A 24,651-nucleotide genomic window follows, 5' to 3' on the forward strand; every position below is an offset into this window, starting at 1 on the left:
CAAGATCGCACCACTACACTCCAGCCTGGGCGACAGAGTGAGACTCCACCTCAGAAAAAAAAAAAAGAAAGAAAGAAAATATGCATAGAAAAATCTAAAAGGAAATATACCAAAATATCAACAGCACCTATTTCTAGATGTGTTTTATAATTTTTCTACTTTTCTACTTTGAAATTAGTTTTAAAAGACTAGGTTACAAAGAGTTGGATGGTGTGATCTCATTGTTTAAAACATGCATATGTGTGAGGTGGTGTATGTATAGAAAAAGATTTGGAAGGATGTATACCAAGGTATTCACACTGGTTGGATATAAGTGAGTTTTCCTTTTTTTCTCCCTTTTAAAAAATGTATTTTGTCTCAATTTCCTGTAATGAACTAATATTACTTTTATAATAGAACAAAGCAAATATTTTAAGTGAAGAAGAAAAAGAAAGGACTTGGGAAAGTATTGAAAGGCAGAGTAAGAATAAAGCGGGAAAAGTGGATTCGGTGACATAAAAATTGTCTCAAGTGAAACTTAATGACCCTCAAAAAATAGGCTTTCTATCACCATTCTGGGCCCCGAAATTCTCATCAAATGTAATATCCACCTGGATGCATCAAAGATCATTGACTTCTCAGTCCAAATGTCTCTTTTCCACCACTTCAGGCATCCCTCTTAGGCTTGTCAGCCCAGTGGCTGTATATCACTCCTAAAATCTCGATTTCAAGTATTTGAGAACCATTTTCAAATCATGTACTCAAATACCCCCACCACAGCAATTCTTTTTGTCTCCCCCACCCCACCGCCCGAGATGTCTCGCTCTGTCGCCCAGACTGGAGTGCAGTGGCATGATCTCGGCTCACTGCAACCTTCCGCCTCCCAGGCTCAAGCGATTCTTCTGCCTCAGCCTCCAAGTAGCTGGGACTACAGGCATGTGCTACCACACCCAGCTAATTTTTGTAATTTTAGTAGAGACGGGGTTTCACCATATTGGCCAAGCTGGTCTAGAACTTCTGACCTCATGATCCGCCCACCTCAGCCTCCCAAAGTGCTGGGATTACAGGCATGAGCCACACCTGGCCCAGCAATTCTTTGTCTAAGACCTCCAGCCTACACACTCCAACTTTTTCACTACCACCATGTCTTCATTTTTGCTTCCTTCCTTGTTAAACTTGGATTTAATGGCCCAATTTTATCATCGCTCCCTTGCAAAGCATCTGAACTTGTCTCTCTTTTTTGGCTAAATCCCAATTCATTTGGTTAAAACACAACTCTCTGCACACACTATACCTGTGGGTACTAAAGCAGCTTTAAAGACTGTCAGAATAAGTGATATAACCGTTCTGATTGGTCTAACTTTACTTTGGTGACATAACTGTCAAATGGGATTGCAACACTGATGAGCAATTTCCTTGGTAAATTCATTATCACACTCTTTGAGATGACAATTTTATCTCTTCTCTTTAGACAATCTTTCAATAACCCTGTCTCTCAGCTTTGACCTCACCTTTTACTTCGCCAAGAAAACTGAATCATATGGGAACTCCCTAATTTTCCTCTTACCGTCGAATCCACCACCAGCTCCACCTCTTACTTTTTATTCTCTGTCTTCCCTTCGCCCTGATGGAAGAAGCATCCCTCTCAAACAAGATCAGATACTGCACTTGGAATCTAGCCCGTTGCCTTTCATCTTCTCCAGACTTCCACATCCAATCCTCTCCTGTGCCCTCATTTCTCTTTATTGGATTGTTTCTATCAAATCAGAAACACCTGTAGTATCTCCTGCCTTAAAAAAATAAAAGGACAATAAGCTTTCCCTCACCACTTTTTAAATTGACAAGACCAGAGGTTCTCAGACTTGAGCGCGCATCCATATCACCTGGAGGGCTGGTTAAACTACACATTGCTGGGTCCCACCTAGAGTTTCAGACTCAGTTAAGTCTGGGGTGGGGCTGGAGAATTTTCCTTTCTATCAAGTTTCCAGGTGATGGTGATGCTGCTGCCTCTAGGCCCTCCATCCTCACCTCCCACACTCTCCTCAAGCTCCTCCAGTGGGTCTCTGTCTGTACTGGCACTACTTTTGGAGGACTGTAAGTGACTTCCATGTGCTCAAATCCAGTGGTCCCTGCTCCATTCCCACCTCACTTTGACTTTATGGAAGCATCTGATGCAGAGGAACGTCCCTTCTTGAAATACTCCTTCTCTTGGTGTCCCTAATACCACACTCTCCCTGTTCCCTCCCACCTCAGTGCCCTCTTCTCAATCTCCTTTGCAGGCTCTTCTTTCTCTGCAAGATCCTTAAATATTCCCTAGGGCTTGATCCTAGCCTCTCTCCTTTTCCACATACGCACTCTCCTCCCTAGGCAGTCTCACTATTCCTATGTGTATTATTCCATTCTCACGCTGCTATGAATAACTGCCCGAGACTGGGTAATTTATAAAGGAAAGAGGTTTACTTGACTCACAGTTCTGCAGGGCCGGGGAAGCAAACACGTCCTTCTCCACGTGGCGGCAGGAGGAGGAAAAATGAAAACTGAGGAAAAGAGGAAGCCCCTTATAAAACCATCAGATCTCGTGAGAACTCACTCGCTCTCACGAGAAGAGGATGGGGGAGATTGCCCCCTTAATTCAATTATCTCCACCTGGTCCCACCCTTCACACGTGAGGATTATTACAATTCAAGATGAGATTTTGGGTGGGGTCACAGCCAAACCATATCACTATGACTCTAAATGTAATTTATATGCTGAGGACCCCCAAATTTATGTCTCCAGCTCTGAAATCTCTGAGCTGCAGACTCATATCTAATTCCCACTTGGAATCTTCATACTGGATGTTTAATTTTCACATCTAATAGACATCTCAAAGTTAAATCAAACCCTTGATTGCCTCCCCAGCACCAAACCTACCCCTTCCCCAGATTCCTCAGTAAAAATATCATTCAACAGTTACTGCATAAGCCAAAAATCTAAGAATCTGAGACTCATTCTTTTTGGCATTAAAAACATTTTTAAACAGCATTATTGAAATATAATTAATATACAATAAACTGTACATAATAAAAGTGTGCAATTGACTAAATTCTGACATATGTAGGCCTGCCCCATGAAACCATAAGAAAAATCAAGAAAATGAACATATTCATTACCCCCAAAAGTTTCCTCATGCCATTCCATAATTTCTCTCTCCTGCTTCTCCCCACCCCCAACCTGAGGCAACCACTGGTCTTTCTTTCACATATATTAGTTTTCATCTTCTAGAATTTTCCTTTTTTTTTTTTGAGACAGGGTCTGCTTTGTTGCCTAGGCTGGAGTGCAGTGGTGAAATCACGGCTCAGTGCAGCCTCAACTTCCCGGGGTCAAGCGATCCTCTCACCTCAGCCTCCTGAGTAGCTGGGACTACAGGCACACAACACCATGCTTGGCTAATTTTTTTTTATTTTTAGTAGAGACAGGGTCTCCCTATGTTTCCCAGGCTCGTCTTGAGCTCCTAGGCTCAAGCAATTCTCCTTCCTCAGCCTGCTGGGATCACAGGTGTGCACCATCCCGCCTGGCCTAGAATTTTCCTTTTCCTTTTCTCTTTTTTAATATGGAACAGCTCAAAAATTTGCAGGTCATCCTTGTGCAGAGGCCACACTAATCTTCTCTGTATTGTTCCAATTTTAGTATATGTGCTGCCAAAGCAAGCACTGGCCTAGAATCTTCTATAAATGGCATCATACAGTATGTATTCTCTGTCTGACTTTCTTCATTCAATCATTATTTTAGATTTACCCATCCGATGCATGTATCAATATCTCCTTTTTACTACTGGGAATTATTACATTGTACACGTATACCACAATTTGTTTATCCATTAATTTGTTGATAGATAAATTTGAGTTCTTCCTGGTTTCTGCTTTTACAAATAAAGCTGCTATGAACTTATGCTTTCATTTCTCTTGGATGAATACCTGGGAGTAGAGTGTCAAGGTTATATGTAGACGTATGTTTAACTTTATGAAAACACCAGCTAAACTGATTTCCAAAGTGACTTTAGCATTTTACATTTCCACAAGCAGTATCTGAGAACTCTAGTTGCCTATCATTTTACCACTTGGTATGGCCAGTCTTTTTGATTTTAGCCATTTGGGTGGGTATGTGGTGGTATCTCATTGCGGTTTTAATTTGCATTTTCCTAATGACGAATGATGCTCAAGATCTTTTCATGTGCTTATTTGCCATTCTTTTGACCATCTTAAAAACTAGGTTGTTTGTTTTCTTATTCAGCTTTAAGAGCTCTTTATACATACTGGATAAAAATATTTTCTACAGTCTGTAGAAAATATTTTTTCCTTCTCTGAACAGTTTCTTTTGAAGCACAGTTCTTTTTTTTTTTCTTCTTCTTTTTGAGACAGAGTTTCACTCTTGTTGCCCAGACTGCAGTGCAATGGCGCGATCTCGGCTCACTGCAACTTCTGCCTCCCAGGTTCAAGCAATTCTCCTGCCTCAGCCTCCTGAGTAGCTGGGATTACAAGATTACAGATGCCCGCCACCATGCCCGGATAATTTTTTAATATTTTTAGTAGAGACAGGGTTTCACCATGTTGGCCAGGCTGGTCTTGAACTCCTGACCTCAGGTGATCTGCCCACCTTGGCCTCCCAAAGTGCTGGGATTACAGGCATGAGCCACCGCGCCCAGCCTGAAGCACAGTTCTTAATTTCGATGACATCAAATATATCAAATGTTCTTGTATAGATCATGCTTTGGCATCATATCTAAAAACGATTTACCTAACCAAAGGCCACTAAGATTTTCTCCTATGTTTTTTCTAAATGATTTATAGTTTTAAGCTTGACTTTTAGGTCTGTGATCCACTAGACTGTTTTTTTAATGTAATATATGAGATATGGATAGAGGTTAATTTTTTTTTTTTACATATGGCTAGTTGTTTCATCACCATTCCTTATAACTACTATCCTTTTTCCAATGAATTTCATTTGCACCTTTGTTGAAATCTATTGACTATGTATGTGTACATTGGACTCTCTATTTGATTTCATTGATGAATTTGTCAATAAAAGTGCTGTAGACATCAGTAAGTCAGAGACATCCCAAACTTTCAGCTGCTGTCATCCTGTTTCATGCAGTAATTGAAGCATTTTGGAGTATTTATTTATTCTTGGACCACAAATAGTTAAAATAAATTACCCATTTCATTCCAAGTAATTCAACCTGTATGCTGAATTAAATAATTCAATCTATATGTTGTGCCACTGAAGGGGCTTTTTTTTTTTTTTTACTTTAAGTTCTGGGATACAAGTGCAGTGTGTGTAGCTTTGTTACATGGGTATACATGTGCCATGGTGGTTTGCTGCACTTATCAACCCATCGTCTAGGTTTTAAGCCCTGCATGCATTAGGTATTTGTCCTAATGCTCTCCCTCCCCTTTCCCACCAATCCCCTGACAGGCCCCAGTGTGTGATGTTCCCCTCCCTGCATCCATGTGTTCTCATTGTTCAACTTCCACTTACGAGTGAGAACATGGAGTGTTTGGTTTTCTGTTCCTGTGTTAGTTTGCTGGGGATGATGGCTTCCAGTTTCATCCATGTCCCTGCAAAGGACATGAACTCATTCTTTTTTATGGCTGCCTAGTATTCCATGATGTATATGTGCCACATTTTCTTTATCCAGTCTACCATTGATGGACATTTGGGTTGGTTCCAAGTCTTTGCTATTGTAAATAGTGCTGCAATAAACATACATGTTCATGTGTCTTTATACTAGAATGATTTATAATCCTTTGGGTATATATCCAGTAATGGGATTCCTGGGTCAAATGGTATTTCTGGTTCTAGATCCTTGAGGAATCGCCACACTGTCTTCCACAATGGTTGAACTAATTTACACTCCCACCAACAGTGGAAAAGTATTCCTATTTCTCCATAGCCTCGCCAGCATCTGTTGTTTCCTGACTTTTTAATAATCACCATTCTAACTGGCGTGAGATGGTATCTCATTGTGGTTTTGATTTGCATTTCTCTAATGACCAGTGATGATGAGCTTTTTTTCATGTGTTTGACGGCCGCATAAATGTCTTCTTTTGAGAAGTGTCTGTTCACATCCTTTGCCCACATTTTGATGGGGATTTTTTTTCTTGTAAATTTGTTTAAGTTCCTTGTAGATTCTGGATATTAGCCCTTTGTCAGATGGATAGATTGCAAAAATTTTCTCCCATTCTGTAGGTTGCCTGTTCACCCTGATGATAGTTTCTTTTGCTGTGCAGAAGCTTTTTAGTTTAATTAGATCCCACTTGTCAATTCTGGCTTTTGTTGCAATTGCTTTTGGTGTTTTAGTCATGAAGTCTTTGCCCAGGGAAGGGGCTAAATTTTAACCATCATATTCCATCCTGTGCTTAACTTTTTAAAATCTGTCCTCTTACAATGAGACTTCTCCTTTGAGTCAGACTATTTTAGAAAAAAAATATACATTTTTCTCTTTCTTTGGGCTGGGTATTCCAAATCTGAAAATAAGCCTCAGATAACTCCATGCCCTCTTTCCCCATCCTGTAGTTTAGTCCTCAGACTGTTTCAGCTTCAATATTTAGGGGTGAATGATGAAGTGTTCATGGACTGTTCAATGGAGAGGTTTGAATGGAAGATGAGAACTGCTAGTGGCCTTTCTTGGCCATCTCTTTAGTGCCCCTACGTAATATTTAACTGCTCTGGATTAGTCTGTTCTTGCATTGCTATAAAGAAATACCTGAGGATGGGTAATTTATAAAGAGAAGAGGTTTAATTACTTCATGGTTCTCCAGGCTGTATAGGAAGCATGCCACTGGCATCTGCTTGGCATCTGGTGAGGGCCTCAGGGAGCTTATAATCACGGCAGAAGGTGAAGTGGCAGGTGGTGTGTCACATGGCAAGAGCAGGAACAAGAGAGAGGGAGGAGGTGCCACACACTTTTAAACAACCAGATCTTGTGTGAACTCAGAGTGAGAACTCACTCATCACTAAGGGGATGGCACTAGTCATTCATGAGGGATCCGCCCTCATGATCCCTCCTGCCAGGCCCCACCTCCAACGTTGGGGATTAGATTTCAACATGAGATTTGGAGGGAACAAATATCCAAGTTATATGATCTTCCATGGCAAAATATATGAGGAAACTAACGGAAGTGTTTTTGACTATGCAGAGGCAGGAATTGAAGTTCTTTCCCAGCTGTCTCAACTAACTGGCACGTTCTTTACGGCCCCCACTGGGATTGCAACTGGCTCTTACCAGCACAGTAAGTGTTATGGGAGCTGAGCGCCATGTCCAATAACACAAGCCAACTCCAGAATCACCAAAAGACAAAATCCAGTTAATAGTACTGGTATGGCTGATATCCATTACTCTCTTTCATTCCTCCCCTGAAGGAACGCTATTAGTTCCCAAACTAGGTAATCTCATATCATTCAGTCATTTGCTTAGAAAAGGATTATTTATTGTACATATTTGCCCCAAACCATCATTTACAAAAACTGTTGAAAACATAATCTTTAACAATTAAGCAAAGTTGCTGATCTAGAAAAATAAGAAGTACAAAGAAAAACTTTTCTTAGTAACATATATATAGTCAATATGGTTTTATTTGGAAAAATAAATTGTAGCTACAAAGAGATGGCAAAGAGGCTGGCTTAGTTTCCATTACAGTAGCATTATCTGAGAGGAAAAACAATCAGAGAAAATACACCTGAAAACAAACTTTCATTTAGTTACTAAAGCTGCAAATTTAGATTAAAATGTAACACGGGCTGACCAACAACAGAACCAAATTGCTTTGTTACACCGACACCACTCATTTTCCTCTTTAAAACACCCTTGATTCCTATCAAGTAGGGCTGAGAGTGATGCAGAAACTATATAAATAATTGCTTCTCTACTCCTAAATGCCAAGGGCCTTTTAGAACTTGGGAAAACTGGCACAACTGTGAAACTGGTAAGGGAAAAGATTCTTTGTAGATATAACAAAAGTGCATTGACCTAACATAGTTTTGAAGCAGAGGTCACTTGCTAATTTTAGTTAATATAGCAACATCACCAAATGATAGCATATTTGGCTCTGTGGAGAGAGGAACTGGCCTAGCAGAGCACAGCAGGGTATGAACACTGTTGCTGGTAATAGGGAACAGGTTTTCTTTCTTTTTTTTTTGAGACAGAGTCTCACACTGTTGCCAGGCTGGAGTGCAGTGGCACGTTCTCGATCTAGGCTCACTGCAACCTCCGCCTCCTGGGTTCAGGCGATTCTCCTGCCTCAGCCTCCTGAGTAGCTGGGACTACAGGCATGTGCCACCACGCCCGACTAATTTTTGTATTTTTAGTAGAGACGGGGTTTCACCATGTTGGCCTGGATGGTCTTGATCTCCTGACCTTGTGATCCGCCCGCCTCAGCCTCCCAGTGTTGGGATTACAGACGTGAGCCACCGCATCTGGCCGGGAACAGGTTTTCTTCTTTTTCTCCTCCTCTGCCTTCCTTTCCTCCTGTTCATCCTCCTTTTCCCTCTCTTGTTCTCATTCTCCTTATTTAAAAAAAAAAAAAAAAGCATGTTGTGGCCGGGCGCAGTGGCTCACACCTGTAATCCCAGCACTTTGGGAGGCTGAAGCAGGCAGATCACCTGAGGTCAGGAGTTCGAGACCAGCCTGCCCAACATGGTGAAACCCCGTCTCTACTAAAAATACAAAAATAAGCTGGGCAGTAGTGGCACACATCTGTAATCCCAGCTATTCAGGAGGCTGAGGCACGAGAATTGCCTGAACCCAGGAGGCGAAGGTTGCAGTGAGCTGAGGTCGTGCCACCATACTCCAGACTGGGTGACAGAGCAAGACTGTCTCAAACAAAAACAAAAACATGTTGTGAACCTTTTCACATGTCTATCAGTAACAGTAGAGGAAACAAAGCAAATACACTATGTATCCATTCAGGACAGAAAATCAAATTTAACACACCACTGCATCATCCAGTAATTGTTTTTTAAGAAGAGAAACTTTCTTTAAGCACCTGCTACAGTCCTGTAGACAGATTTGTAGAGCGAGGTAGCAGTTTGACATAATTTAAGAAAGATAAGGATTTGGCGATGACAGGGTTGACTTCCATTGGCGATGACAGGGTTGACTTCCAATGGCCTGATGGGGAAGCCGTGTAGCGTGGGATTTCTTGTGTTTTCACTTTTAGACTGGAAAGATAAAGCAGTGCATTCTTCCTCAGATGACAGCTCAGCTTCCCAATGCACAATCCAGCAGCTGTTTTTTTTTTTTTAAACGTTGAATGGAATATGTCAGCCTCAGCTATCAAAGAGTAGACATGCATTTGAAATGATTCATTGAATCCTTCTTGAGTTTCTAATTTTACCTTTGAAAACAGAGGATGGGTGTTTGTCTTAGTCTTCTAATGAGAAACGATAATAAACTCAATATAAATGCAACTAAGATTTTGTTGTACTTTAAACAAGACGTAGAATTCTTTCATCTGAGCTCAAGCCTGCAATAATAACAGAAGAAAATCATGTCAGTTCTTAGTGATTGGCTGGGATCCCAATGGGGAAAGGCCCCCTCTTCCATCTACTTCTGCGAATCGAAGCTACAGACGTGGTCCAGCTTCACAGACTTCCTAGAAGAAACCTTGAAAACAGTAAGGAAGCAGCTGTATCCTTTCTTCAAGGAACTGCAGAAGAGCATCAGTGGCAGGATGATAGGTAAGCAGTCTTGCTACTTCTGTTGCAGGTTAATTATGAAGTTGCTTTCATATCCCGAGTAAATACAAGTTTAGTTATGGCGCAAGTAAAATTTTACTCTTGAACATCTCCAGTAAAATTTTATCTCCTAGGTTGCTCACACTGCCTTTCAAATATAACGAATAACCACTAAGAACAAATATATTCAGGTTCAAAATGTTGAAGCTCGTTCTTATTTTAACATTTTACCACCTTATTAATTCTTGTTTGTCACTTATTTACCTAGACACAATTTGCTGTTTGCTAAGCCAGAGAGCTGTGCACTTTTCCCACTAGAATTTGCTCTGAAAGTTAAGCACCTCTTATACCCCAGCACCTATTACATAAATTGTTCTACAATTTAAGTTCTGTTTATTTTCTGTCTAAAATACATAATTCAGTGATGGGCTCCATGGGCCTTTGCTGAGCCTATTAGACATGGTTGAATGAATTTTTCCATTCACACCCCAGCCCCATGACGGAATGAATGATCACAGCAGAGCCCTTTGAAAACAATTTACTTCCTCAACTTTGCATCTTTACCTAAATTAGTCCATTCTTCAAGTATATTTCACCATCTAGGTAAAGAGTTTTTCTTTTTCTCATCTGCAACTATTCATTTCTATTCAATTTTTCCCCTACTACTTTCCACCTGACTAAAACACCATATGAATCAAATCACCCTCTATCTATGCCTTTCTTCTTTCCCTCTGCCCAGCTCCATATTTAAGGTCTGTTTACATAGTTACCATCTACACAAGAGCTGTAACACACAAGCGTGCAAGTAGATATCTGTCAATGTATGTCCTATATCTCTTTACATAAATGCTTCCAAAACAGGGATTTGCCTTCCTGCTTATTTGTACTACCTACTCTATCACATTTAGGAGGTGTTCAACCATTATTTTAAAATGGTTATGAAGTTGTAAACAGGGAGAAAGTATTTTTCCTAGTTTGTTGTTTTTTTGTTTGTTTGTTTGTTTGTTTGTTTTTGAGACAGAGTTTTGCTCTTGTCCCCAGGCTGGAGTGCAATGGTGTGATCTCGGCTCACTGCAACCTCTGCCTCCCAGTTCAAGGGATTCTCCTCCCTCAGCCTCCTGAGTAGCTGGGATTATAGGCATGCACCGCCATGCCTGGCCAATTTTTATTTTATTTTTATTTTTTAGATGGAGTCTTACTCTGTCACCCAGGCTGGGCCTCCTGAGTAGCTGGGATTACAGGTGTGCCTCACCACGCCCAGCTAATTTTTGCATTTTTAGTAGAGATGGGATTTCACCATGTTGGCCAGGCTGGTCTCAAACTCCTGACCTCAAGTGATCTGCCCATCTTGGCCTCCCAAAGTGCTGGGATTACAGGTGTGAGCCACCGTGCCCAGCCTATTTTTTGTATTTTTAGTAGAGACGGGGTTTCACCATGTTGGCCAGGTTGGTCTCGAACTCCTGACCTCAAGTGATAAGAGTATTTATTAAATAATACATGTAGGCAATGAGAAGAAAATGGAAAAACAATTTTTTAAATAACTGCATGGTGTTAAAAATATTTTTAAAATTAAAAGATGTCTGTGTATGTATGTTTGCATGTTATTTACTTTGGACTTTAAAATATTTATATATTTGAAGCCTGGTGTAGTGGCTCATGCCTGTAATCCCAGCAGTTTGGGAAGCCGAGGCAGGTGGATTGCTTGAGCTCAGGAGTTTGAGACCAGCCTGGGCAACATGGCAAAACACCGTCTCCACAGAAAAATACAAAAGTTAGCTGGGCCTGGTGACATGTGCCTGTAATCCCAGCTACTTAGGAGGCTGAGGCACGAGAACTGCTTGAGCCAGGGAGGCAGAGGTTTCAGTGAGCTGAGATCGCGTCACTGCACTCCAGCCTGGGCAACAGAATGAGACCCTGTCTCAAAAAACAAAAAAACAAATGCCTACTTGAGCACAGAGATAAAGGAGAATATAGAGCAACTTCTGGTAGGATCGAGAGTCTTACATTTAAATTTATTGAGCTCCTTTTCACATGCTCTCTCCTTATTGTCCAATTTATCCATTTCATTCAATATCAGCTTTGCCGGAGTGGGCACTTTTTATAGACTAGACATTTAAATTAGTTTGGTTCATTTTATATTTTATCATAGTAGAAATCCTCATTGCATAATAGAATTTTTACTGCTATTCTTTGCATTTTTATCCACTAAAAAAACAACTGTGGGTCCAGTACAGTGGCTCATGTCTGTAGTCCCAATGCTTTGGGAGGCTGAGGTGGGCAGATTGCTTGAGGCCAGTAGTTTGAGACCAGCCTGGGAAACATAGCAAGACCCCATCTCTACAAAAAGTTAAAAAATTGGCTGGCTGCAGTGACTCACGCCTGTAATCCCAGCACTTTGGGAGGCCAAGGCAGGAGGATCACTTGAGGTCAGGAGTTCAAGACCAGCCTGGCCAACATGGTGAAACCCGGTCTCTCCTAAAACTACAAAAAAAAAAAAAAAAATTTAGCTGGGTGTGGTGGCAGGCACCTGTAATCCTAGCTACTCAGGAGGCTGAGGAAGGAGAATTGCTTGAACCCAGGAGGCGGAGGTTGCAGTGAGCCCAGATTGCGCCACTGCATTCCAGCCTGGGTGACAAGAGCGAGACTCCATCTCAAAATAAATAAATTAATAAAAGTTAAAAAATGAAGCAGGCATGGTGGTGCATGCCTATAGTCCCAGTTACTTGAGAAGCGGAGGTGGGAGGATCACTTGAGCTCAGGGGATCAAGGCTGCAGTGAGCTATGATTTTGCCACAGCACCCCAGCCTGGGCAACGGAGTAAGATTCTGTCCCCCCAAAAAAAAAAAGAAAGAAACTGTGAGGACTGAGTTGTTGTTTTTAAATCACATTTCTTACATAAATCAATTACAGGGCATGTGGCCTTGTATTTACAGGGCAGTTTATGTTTGACACCATGGGTATGACCAACATTCTAAACAACCAAGATACTGCGCAAGCTCTGGCAGATGGATTGATGGAGTTGTCAAAAGAAGATTCTGTAAGTGTTTCTTTGAAGAAAGTAGACTATGAAAACCAACATTTAAATAAATTCTGTTTGCAGTTATTATTAATTTTTTTGACCAGTTTATCCCTTTCAGAGCACAGTTCCTCAGAGAAATTACACAGTTTATAAAAATAGCCACTAAGAGATTCTGGGCCCAAGATGTGTTAAGTACACAAAACAGACAAGTAGGAAAATCTTCTAGGTTATTTAAAGTTTATTACATTGTGCCCTGTTTTCTGTCTTGTGCTTAATTTCAGTCAGAAGTGACTTTTTTTTTTTTAATAAACCATGTTAGTGGCTTTATATTTCACATAAACTTTACTCAACAGAGAAACCAATTCCTAGTTTCAGGAGAAATCTGAGAAAGTGTGACCCAGATGTGAAAAGATGAAGGGAAAAGGGGCTAGATGAGAGAGGAAGGGAAAGAGAACACAACGGAACGGAAAGAAGCAAATCAGTAATTCGGCTGGGGATGGGTGTAGGAGAAGCCCAAAGAAACAATTTCACCAGACACAGATTCAAGGTTCTCTCTCATTAAGGTCAGTCTACACTTCAGAAAACAGTGAGAAGAAGCCAGTCCACATTTCAGAAAATAGTGAGGAGAGGCCAGTCTCCAGACAGCTCTCCCAGCCCCAAAGAGGACAGCATGGCTATAGGAAAATCCAATGTGGCCAGGCGTGGTGGCTTATGCCTGTAATCCCAGCACTTTGGGAGGCCGAGGCAGGCGGATCGTTTGAGATCAGGAGTTGGAGACCAGCCTGGCCAACATGGTGAAACCCCGTCTCTACTAAAAATACAAAAACTAGCCGGGCATGGTGGCGGGCACCTGTAATCCCAGCTGCTCAGGGGGCTGAGGCCAGAGAATTGTTTGAACCTAGGAGGTGAAGGTTGCAGTGAGCTGGGATCGTGCCATTGCACTCCAGCCTGGGTGACAAAGCAAGACTGTTTCAAAAAAAGAAAAAAAGAAAAGAAAAGGCAACGTGCAGCTCTCCATCTGAGGGGAGTCGGGAATGGAATGGAGATAGGGCTGCTGTTAACATATTCAATAATCTAAATTCTCTAGTTTCCAAGGAATTCTCAAGGAGAGTCTCAAATCTTTCTCTTCCACCATCATAATTCTACTTTGTGGGTGAATTTAACATTGTCTCTGCACACATTCTCTCTCTCCTTATTATTGAGTATCTGCTCCTGTTTCAGTGTGGCTTCCTGAGTCTGCACCAGGCATTTCTGGGTGTAGCTGTCCTGCACTGGGTGGGGGCTGCGAAGCTGCATTAGCTGTAGTTTGTCTCCTGTGAAGTCTCAGCTCTGCAGTGAGGCTCAGGCAGCCCAATGACGAAAGGCCTTTGGCGAGCCTTGCTGATAAAATGAGCAGGGATATTCACAGAGGTGCCCCCTCACTGTCTGCCAAAACACTGAAGGATTACTCAGCATGCTTGGTGTCAGTTCAGCGTACTTATTTCCACCTAATTATTTAAAAAGAACCATGTATGATATAATTTGGATGGTGCTCAAACCTATAGCCTGAGAGGAACCAAATTTGAGAGCCCCAGCATGTTTTCCCAGCAATTCTGCTACTGCAGCCTCTCTCCCAGGCCTTCTTCTTCCCCCTGAAAGACAAGATCCTTCCTGTCCCCTTTCCTCATTTGGCCAAGGGGTTGGTGTGGGCCACTTTGGTTCCAAAGATCTTGAGAGACCCTCCCATAAAATTTTGGTGTCTTAACTGGATTGTGACAAATTGTTGAGAACCAAGAGTACATATGGTAACTGGAATATGAGATGAACTAGAAAGTCTCATGTACTGACTCGAATTGAGCACTAGTCACTCTGTTTTCTGGACATGTCAGTTAATTAGATAGAAAGCTGAAATCCCTGCTAAAAAGCGTGTTCTCTCTTCTGCTGCAGTATTGACATCTGTATTTCAGAAGAATGTTTTAAATGGGCATTTTTCTTGCGGGGGGGTTGGGCATTCTTTAGGACAAACCTCTGGAATTTTTGTCGTATTTTCTGCTGAAGAAATGTGGCAAAAAGATCAAAGATTTTGAAGGAAATGTTATTCCAACAAAATGTGACCCAAAGACAACGTTCAGTTTATTCATGAAGGTAAAGTTGCTGCTGAATTTTTATGCCATTGCTTTTCTGTAGAGTTAGGCACATGTGATAAAGAAATTCATAAATCATTATATGAGCTCTACTGGGAAGCTTTAACTTGTCATTTCTCCAAAGAATTTTATTTTCATGAAGTATTATTAAAATAGGGTGTTTTGTAGTTTCATAATATGAGTAACATTTAAGCCGCTTAAAAGCATAAACTGCAACATGTTAACTTGAGTAACACTATTTGGTTGTGGGGAGAAAGGTAGAAATTTGCATTTTGCTTTGCCATTTATGCAATTGAGCCCTGAGAGAACTTAAGGGGAATTTTTTTTTTGAGGGGGGTGAAACTAAGAATAGTTCTTTTTTTTCTTAGTTGAGATTCAAATTCATTAAAGAAAAAAATGGGTTTAAAGCGAGTTCTGGCTGGGCGCGGTGGCTCACGCTTGCAATCCCAGCACTTTGGGAGGCCCAGGCGGGCAGATCATTTGAGGTCAGGAGTTTGAGACCAGCCTGGCCAACATGGTGAAACCCCGTTTCTACTAAAAATACAAAAATTAGCTGGGCATCGTGGCATGCCTATAATCCCAGCTACTCAGGAGGCTGAGGCAGGAGAATCACTTGAACCCAGGGGGGTTCAGTGAGCCAAGGTTTGCTTGAACCCGGGGAGGTTCAGTGAGCAGAGGTTGCAGTGAGCCAAGATCGCACCACTTTACTCCACCCTGGGTGACAGAGTGAGACTCTGTCATAAATAAATAAAACTAGTTCATCAGGCCAAAAAGAATAATTTTGCCAGTACTATATTAGGAATCCAAGCATTCTTGGTTACATGAAATAACCAGGATTCAAGAAATGCTGAGAATTACATTGTCGTTCACATAACTGATTTCTATGTAGGGGAAAATACTGTTTTAGAACCATTTTATGTCCATAGAGAAGTCACCTGTCTTTGATGTTTGAAGGCGTAGGATGGCAGTCCCTAACACAATCTCACCATGGAGGGCTGCTAGGAGTAAGAGACTTGTAAGCACCTCTAGCAGGCAAATCATTTGTTGCCCTATTAACCTGATATTCTGGAAGTATTTGTTAATGCTTCTTTAAAGGACAGTGCAGGGCAGGGCAGGAGCAGACATAGAGAACTGCTGGAGGCAGCATTCCCTCTGCCTGCTGCCCCAAATGAACTCAGCAGCACACGGCCTGCCGTCATTAAGACCCATCCTTGGCCAGGCGCAGTGGCTCACGTCTGTAATCCCAGCCCTTTGGGAGGCAGAGGTGGGTGGATCACTTGAGGCCAGGAATTTGAGACTAGCCTGGCCAACATGTTGAGACCCCCTCTCTACTAAAAATACTAAAATTAGCCAGGCATGATGGGGCACACCTGTAGTTCCAGCTACTTGGGAGGCTGAGGCAGGAGAATCGCTGAACCAGGGAGGTAGAGGTTGTAGTGAGCCAAGATCGCACCATTGCACTCCAGCCTGGGCCATAGAGTGAGACCCTATCTCAAAAAAAAAAATAAAACAAAAAAAACAAAACAAACAAACAAAAAAAACCCTACCCTTCTGCTGTTACCATAGCACAACCCTTACTTTAATCCTCCCCTCCCCGACAAAGTGCCCAAGTGGCTTATTCTTCCCAAACACAAGCAACTCCCTGAGACAGGAGTCTTTATTTTATTTTTTAATTTTTTTTTTTGAGATGGGGCCTCGCTCTGTCACCCATGCTGGGGTACAGTGGCACAATTATAGCTCACCATAGCCTTGAACTCCTGGGCTGAAGCCATCCTCCTGTCTCAGCCTCCCAATGTGCTGGGATTACAGGCCTGAGCCACCAGGCCTGGCCATTCCAAGAGGAATCTAAATGCCTTTCCAGGGATCTCTAAGCCCTTTACAGGTTGAAGCCCTGCTTGCTGGCTGCCCTGCCCCCAAATCGGTATTTTCAGGAAACTTCTCAGGCAGAGGGCAATTCCTCATCTTTTTGGTTCCATTCTCTAAATATTTGCAGGAGCTAACCACATGCTAGACCTTCTGCTAAATCCTGGGACTAGACAGCAAAGTAAGACAGTTCCTGCCTTTGTGGAGGATGAGGCTGATACACAAAGAGGTGGTGCAGCATGATTAGCGCCTGTTAACAGAACGCACGGGCTGGGATGGGAACCCTAGGGTGGGAACGCCAGATGGGCATTTAGTCCAGACTCCTCTTTCTGCTTCTCAGAGGCTGCTGCTTTCATCTCATTATGCCAGCCACCATCTCTTTGAAATTCTTGGAGATTATTCTCCCAAAAGGGTGGACATAGTCTCCATCCATCCTTTAGCCTATGAAAACCTGAAAAACAGCACCCAGGCCTCTAATACCACTCATTTTCCCTTGGTTCACTAAAGGGAATGATCAACATATAACCACATTACACAGGTTCCAAATTCTTCCAAAGTCCTTTCAACGTCTGCTGATTCCTGACTCCCTGGAATCCTTATTGGATTCTTTCACCCACCTTTATTCCTAAGGGTGAAGCTATTACCTCGAAACCCAGGCATACAGATCCCAGAAAACCCCCTCTTTGGAGCAAGAAAGCAATAAGGACCAAACTAAGGTGCTTCCTCCTCTGAAGTGCCACTCTCACATGTGAAAGACCTAACTCTTGGTGAGAACCGTTTCTGGGCTCATTGACACCTAAGGGAATGATCACTTGGAGCAGTTCCTCTGAGGCACTTTCTCCTCTAGTTCCTCTGCCAAATAAAATTCAAAATGAATGAAGTCTTTTCAACTGGCTATTGATGCGAACAGCTCATCATGTTCATAAAATAATGCATGAAATTTGGGCTGAAAGTTCCTCATTGCTGGAAATCAGGCCCTCTATTGCTACATTGTCTGCCTGTAATAAAACTGGAAAAATGCAAAACTCCTTAATGCCTGGAAATTTGATTTTAAAAAAATCGAATTAGAAAAAAATACATATTAGATTCTCATTTGATTCTCTACTATTTAACACTAAAGAGCTTGGGCACAAAGCCCACAGAACAAATGCGGAGACCTCTAGGAGGAAGAACCACAGCTAAACGTCAGTGTTGCATTAGGATAAAAATAGAAAAGCTGATTTTCCTTACATTAGGGTTTATTTTTAAAACTGGATATTCATTCAGAAGCCTCAGGAGACAAAGGAGGGGAAAATGAAAGCTTCTCTGAGATAATTGCTTTAAAGACCCTTCCAGCCGGGAGCAGCGGCTCACGCCTATAATCCCGGCACTTCGGGAGGCCGAGGTGGGTGGATCACCTGAGGTCAGGAGTTTGAGACCAGTCTGGCCAACAAGGTGAAACCCCGTCTCTACTAAAAATACAAAAATTAGCTGGGCGTGGTGGTGGGCGCCTGTAATCCCAGCTACTCGGGAGGCTGAGGCAGGAGAATCCCTTGAACCTGGGAGGCAGAGGTTGCAGTGAGCCAAGATTGCAGCACTGCACTCCAGCCTGGGCGACAAGAGCAAGACTTTGTCTCAAAAAAATAAACAAAACAAAAAAAACAAACCCTCCCAGAGAGGCTTGTGTAATACGGATTATCTGTCAAATCCAGGACTCTGTGTGTGTGTGTGTGTGTGTGTGTGTGTGTGTGTGTGTCCATCCATGTATCTATCTATCCATCCACCTACCTACCTACCTATCATCCTGCTGCCCAATCATTATTTGCTCCGGTTTTTGTCTGCCTATAATGTTTACACTGATACCATGCAACCATGGTGATGGCTGCCCGCCAGAATTATAGTTGTTCCTGAACTCTACCTGTCATTTTCACAACTATTTCTGGTCCCTTATCCAGGCAGCTGAGTGTTTGCTGGCAGAAGCATCAGCAATGACTAGAATGTCTCTGGAAAATAGTGTCTGCCTATGCTCCATCCTAGAGAAAAATTCCTAACATGTTCTTCATGAGCTTTTTTTTATTGGTCTTCCTTATATGTCCTGCAGAGCCAAGGCAAAGACCCACCAACCCAGAATGATAGTTGTCTTATAAATGTGCAAAGTTTCTGCTATGTTACTTCCTCTGAATTCATCCATAAAAACTAAGTAAAAGATAGCATCGGAATCTAAAATTAAGCTGTAAAAATTCTGGCAATTAAACATATAATATAAAATGAGTGAACTTGCCAATTTTAGGTTCAAACAAAATTACTATGCCAAATCAATGTCCTATCCACAAAGAAAAAATTATATTTAAAAAAGTAAGTTGCTGCTGAGCCGGAATGTGAAACAAAACCCAGCTGTAAGCGAGCAGGTTCTAAAACAGCCAAGGTGGTCTGGGGGCGGTCCATGATGACACCTGAATTTTAATGCATAAATTTTCATGTGAGCCTGTACAGTCAGGTGATCTCCCAGAGAAAGATGGCTCCCTTATCTGTGAGATCCACAATACAATTGTGTGCTGTTTGGGTTATCTTAATCTTGGCCCAACCTGAGAGTTTTGTTTTTGTTTTTTGAGACAGTCGCACTCCATCACCCACGCTGGAGTGCAAGATACTGGCTGGGCACAGTGGCTCACACCTGTAATCCCATCACTTCGGGATCCCAAGGCAGGAGGATCACTTGAATTTGAGACCAGCCTGGGCAACATAGTGAGATCTTGTCTCTAAAAAAAAATGAACAAAATTATCCAGGCATGGTGGCACATGCCTGTAGTCCCAGCTACTTGGGAGGTTGAGGTGGGAGATCAATTGAGCTTGGGAGGTCGAGGCTGCAGTGAGCAAATATTGCACCACTGCACTCCAGCATGGGTGAAAGAGTGAGACCCTGTCTCAAAACAAAACAAAAACAAGTAGATCTCCTCCCCGGCCCCAAGCCATAAGTATGGATACATGCCAGGCTGGTATGAGACAGCCACAAGTGCAGAGGACAAAAGAAATCATTAGAAGACTCCCTGGAGCAGACAGGAAGCACTCAGGCTCAGGTGGGACCTCCTGCCATCTGGGACTGAGCTAGCTGGCTGCAGGTTTGCAGACCAGGATTCTTCTGCAGAGGCTCAGGCTGCCAGAGCAATGTGGCATCTCCAAAATAAAAATTCGCTTTTGCCTCAGTAGAGTAAGGTAGAAGGAGCCTTAGTTACAAATTGAAGTTATTCTTCCAGCCTCATCCCTGGACATCCAAGGGTTGCCATTGGTAGTTTTGTCTTTGATGAGGAAGGCAGCAATAACGACCATTGACGATCATCATCCCTCAACATAAACACAGGACCACTGCTCTGTTGCTAGGGTAGACCCTGGGGTGCTGCAGGCAGCAGGGGTAGGGGTGGAGGGCTTTAAAAAAATGTGCTAAGTTTGAGAGAGGCCACAGCAAGAATAGTTAACAAGGTAAAGTGAAGAAAGAATAAGCCTTATTTAAATGTGCAGGTCTAGAAAGGGTATGTGAACTGTTTATGACACATTTTCACTTGGTGGCGAAAAAAGGAGTGAGTTTTGCGAGCTTTTCCTTCTGGATCTTAAAAATAAAAATAACCTATTTGCCCTCAACTGAGAAGGAACAGAGCAGAGCTGAGGCAAAAACCTGTTACCTGGCCAGGCTTGGTGGCTCATGCCTGTAATCCCAGCACTTTGGGAGGCCGAGGCGGGCAGATTACCTGAGGTCAGGAGTTCCAGACCAGCCTGGCCAACATGGTGAAACCCCATCTCTACTAAAAATACAAAAATTAGTGGGGCGTGGTAGTGGGCCCTGTAAGCCTGCTACTCAGGAGGCTGAGGCAGGAGAATTGCTTGAACCTGGGAGGTGGAGGTTGCAGTGAGCCGAGATTGTGCCATTGCACTCCAGCCTGGGCAAGAGTGAGACTCCATCTCAAGAAAAAGAAAAAAAAAAGAAGCCTGTTACCCAGGAATGTGTGTGAGTCTGTAAGCCTGGGAGGAGCCCCAGCCCAGCATCACTCCCCTGGCTCCCAAGGAAGAGGGAGCTACACTGGATTTAGTTCTCAAGTATTATGTAGTTCAAAAGAAGCAAAGGCTATTTTTAAAAAACATAAAATTGAATGTAAGAGTGGCATCCCATTTGCAAGCACTTAACTCATTGTGTGTAGGGAACACTGTGGTTGGGGCTGAAGGCAGAGGCTTCTGAGGGCCTCCTGCGGGCACAGTACTGAGTTTTCAGAGATGTCAAGACCTGCCTCCAATAACCAAGTTTCCATTCAATCTTCAGGAAAGAAATGTTGTAGAAGACAATTCTTGGGACACAAAGTCCAGGCTCAGCAAAAATGATTTAAATTTTGAAGCACTGATTAATCTGGTAAGCTATTATATAATGTAACTTTACCATTGGTTTTGCTCCTGATAGTGAAATTTCAGCCTTTATTCTGGTTAGTTCTTCATTTTCCTTGAAAATTTCCCTTTGGGGGATTAAAAAAAAAAAAAACCTCAAAAATTATTAGAGAGAATTCAGCTGGCAGACTTTTTTTTCAAATAAGCCCCGGACTGAAAAGAAGTTGAGCCAGAAGGATAGCAGTGTAACATCTTGGAGCAAAACCAATCTGTATGTTACTCCCTGACTTTCCTTTATGGTACTAGGATGTCTTTTAAAGAAATGGCACATGGACAAAGGCTCACAGTTTCTAATTAATCTACCAACTTACAGTCTGACTTCAAAAGTTGAGTCTAATGAACACAATGTCTAGGGCTCCGTCTTTCTGTGTCAAGGGTGAAGTGTGGAGGAAGCTGCAGCCTCAGCAGCGGCCGGTCTCGTCCTGTGTAACCCACGGCATGGGCACACTGTTTTGTTTTCTTCAACACACAAACACACTTATTATCACCTTTCATTCTCAGAATCCTATAAAGGACACATCCCTAGCCACATTTTACAGATAAAGAACTAGAGTTAAGAAAAGTTACATGGGGGAAAAAAGTCAAATGACTTCCCTAAGGCCAGACAATTGGGCAAGAAAAATCTTAAGTCCTGCAGCCCTGAGCTCAGACCTGGGGCTCTTTCCCAGCCCCAGACACCCTGGCTGCAGACAGTGCAGGCCGTGGAGCCCCAGGACATGGATGCCCACTTGCCCCAAACCCATCCCTAGGAACACCCAGGAGGAGCATGTTCCATAGAGCAGTGGATATGAGGGTATCTCATCTGACTATTGGTAATAATACCTCATAGTGGTTTCAAGATAACAACACAAGGTTTGACAATGAAAACCTTAGTTCAAAATGATTATAAATGTTGGATAACTCCAATATGTAAAAATATATACATACAGAAATACACATATAATATTAAAAAAATAATATGGACTGTAAGCCAACTGCCAAGTAGGATGCAGATGTATTTTTTACCTTATTAGATATGTCTAAATAGGTATTCTAGACAGACCATGTGTTTGGAAAATAAACAAGAAGAGTTTGGCAGCTCATGTTTGTAATCCCAGCACTTTCGGAGGCCAAGGCAGGTGCATCGCTTAAGCAGAGGAGTTTGAGACCAGCCTGGGCAACATAGAAAAACCCTGTCTCTACAAAAAAATTACAAAAATTAGCCTGTTGTGGTGGCTACTCTGGTGGCTGAGGCAGGAGGATTGCTTGAGCCCGGGAGGTCGAGGCTGCAGTGAGCCATGATTGCACTACTGCACTTCAGCCTGGGTGACAGAGGGAGACCCTGTCTCAAAATAAAAAATTTAAAAAAAGAAGAGTGTGTTTATAATATTTCAAATACAGTGAGTTCTCTCATTTTTCTCTTAAGTTTTTTTACATTATAATTCCAGTTAATGAAATTATGGTTAACTCATCTTGGTGAAGATCACATAGCATTACACATTTTTTCATTTTAAACAAGGCACTTAAACAACAAGGTGTTTGACTTGAAGGAAAAACTATCTGGTAATCATTTTTATCAACTAATGGATCCTCACTTAAAGACAGATTGCCCTACATATAAGAGGTATGTACGAAAACGTTATAAAATGTGCCCTTTGTGTTACAATGATAAATGAAAAACATGAGAATTCTCCAATTGAACAAGGTATGCAAGGATTTAGATACATACACACACACACACACACACACACACATATATATACATATATTGCTGTTGTTAAAACAATGAGAGCAAGATAACAGATTGGAATATAAAGGTAACTGCTGAATGAGCATGCCACGAAGGGAGAAAGGAGGTCCTTTTGTTTTTGTTTTTGTTTTTTGAGATGGAGTCTCGCTCTGTTGCCCAGGCTGGAGTGCGGTGGCATGACCTCGGCTCACTGCAACCTCTGCCTCCCAGGTTCCAGTGATTCTACTGCCTCAGCCTCCTGAGTAGCTGGGATTACAGGCATGTGCTACCACACCCAGCTAATTTTTGTATTTTTAGTAGAGACAGAGTTTTGCCGTGTTGGTCAGGCTGGTCTCGAACTCCTGAGCTCAGGTGATCCACCCGCCTCAGCCTCCCAAAGTGCTGGGATTAGAGGCATGAGCCACCACACGTGGCCAAGGAGGTCTTTTCACAGAAGCATTTTTCCCCTTCTCATCTCCATTTGATGTTGATGGTATACCATTAGCCACGAATACATTAGCCATACCATTAGCCACTAATTTTTTAAAAAATACTTGTGCATATTCATCAGTTACCTTATGTACAATAAAGGAATGGGGAAGGAAATGAAAGAATAGAGCAAACTATACTGTAATAGTTAGGATGTAGTGGAACCAGATTGCAGTTTTTTAGTTGAGAATGCGGTCTTGGTCTGTAAGAATAACCTCTGGCGTAAAACAGCAAGTTCTCTTTTTACTGGACACCTCCTGCCTGCTGCTGAAACACATCAATTGTATCTTTAACCTCCATTTCCAACTCTGCAGGTGTGTCTGTTTCATTGATTGGCCATCTGACAAATTGGAATCTGATCCGCCTCATTGACAAGCCTTGCTATTCACAATAGGCTTTCATTAGTTTACTAAGTGGTGTATGCCTGTTAATCTTAAATTGCACCAAGGAACCATCCTGCCCACCACCCTAAAATTAATATGAGCAGTTCTGACCCTTCCTTGAGCTTTCTGTTCACCATGCTGAGTGCTGGAGTCACCTCAGGTCCGCAAGCAGCACAAGTGGCAGAAGCAATATTGTCATATTTTATTGGGGGCAGTGTGGGGTATACTTAGGGCTGGAGGGAAAATAATAATTCTAGGCTAAAATTGAAGGACATTATGTTTTTGAAATTTAGATATTATAAATTTTCTGGTATAAAGATGCTCATTTTATAGCTTTTGAAATATGCAAATAAAAGAAAAAAATTATCTAGTACCAGCAATAAAAATTAATTTCTCTCTCCATATAAACATAGCACACACAACATCAGGGTATGGAATTTCTTTAGGCCAGTGTATGATTTTCACCTCTGCATTAAAAAATAAAACAAGAGGCTGGGCAAGGTGGCTCATGCCTGTAATCCCAGCACTTTGGGAGGCTGAGGTGGGTGGATCACAAGGTCAAGAGATCGAGAACATTCTGGCCAACATGGTGAAACCCCGTCTCTACCAAAAACACAAAAATTAGCTGGGCATGGTGGCATGCACCTGTAGTCCCAGCTACTCGGGAGGCTGAGGCAGGAGAATTGCTTGAACCCGGGAGGCGGAGGTTGCAGTGAGCTGAGATCACACCACTGCACTCCAGCCTGGACAAGAGAGTAAGACTCCATATCAAAAGAAAAAAATAAAATAAAATAAATAAATACATAAAACAACAGTTGGAAACATAACATAGCACATCTGGCAACCTGGCTAGCCAGGAGAGATGGGCTCATAGCTCCAAGTCTATCCTTCATACTGAAGTTAGATCCTTAATACTGAAAGAAGAGCATATGCTTCAGATTTTTCATATGTCAGCTGGGGAAGCAA

At 42.2% G+C, this 24,651-nt stretch overlaps 1 protein-coding gene and 1 non-coding gene across 2 annotated transcripts in view; one reads left to right on the top strand and one right to left on the bottom strand.

Moving 5' to 3' along the window:
* ECT2L (epithelial cell transforming 2 like) overlaps positions 1-24,651 on the top strand; it is a 108,661-nt gene that overhangs the window by 60,076 nt on the left and 23,934 nt on the right. Inside the window, exons 10-13 of the mRNA XM_003311516.6 lie at positions 7,158-7,250; positions 9,514-9,696; positions 12,627-12,730; positions 20,987-21,073. Of these exons, the coding sequence (XP_003311564.1) occupies positions 7,158-7,250; positions 9,514-9,696; positions 12,627-12,730; positions 20,987-21,073 (467 nt within the window). The remainder of the gene's footprint in view (positions 1-7,157; positions 7,251-9,513; positions 9,697-12,626; positions 12,731-20,986; positions 21,074-24,651) is intronic.
* Positions 3,566-3,672, bottom strand: LOC112209572 (U6 spliceosomal RNA). The gene has a single exon (XR_002944410.1). It is a non-coding gene; the product is annotated as a U6 spliceosomal RNA (small nuclear RNA).

The sequence above is a fragment of the Pan troglodytes genome, chromosome 5 (assembly GCF_028858775.2).
Source record: "Pan troglodytes isolate AG18354 chromosome 5, NHGRI_mPanTro3-v2.0_pri, whole genome shotgun sequence".
In the NCBI taxonomy this organism is placed as follows: Eukaryota; Metazoa; Chordata; class Mammalia; order Primates; family Hominidae; genus Pan; species Pan troglodytes.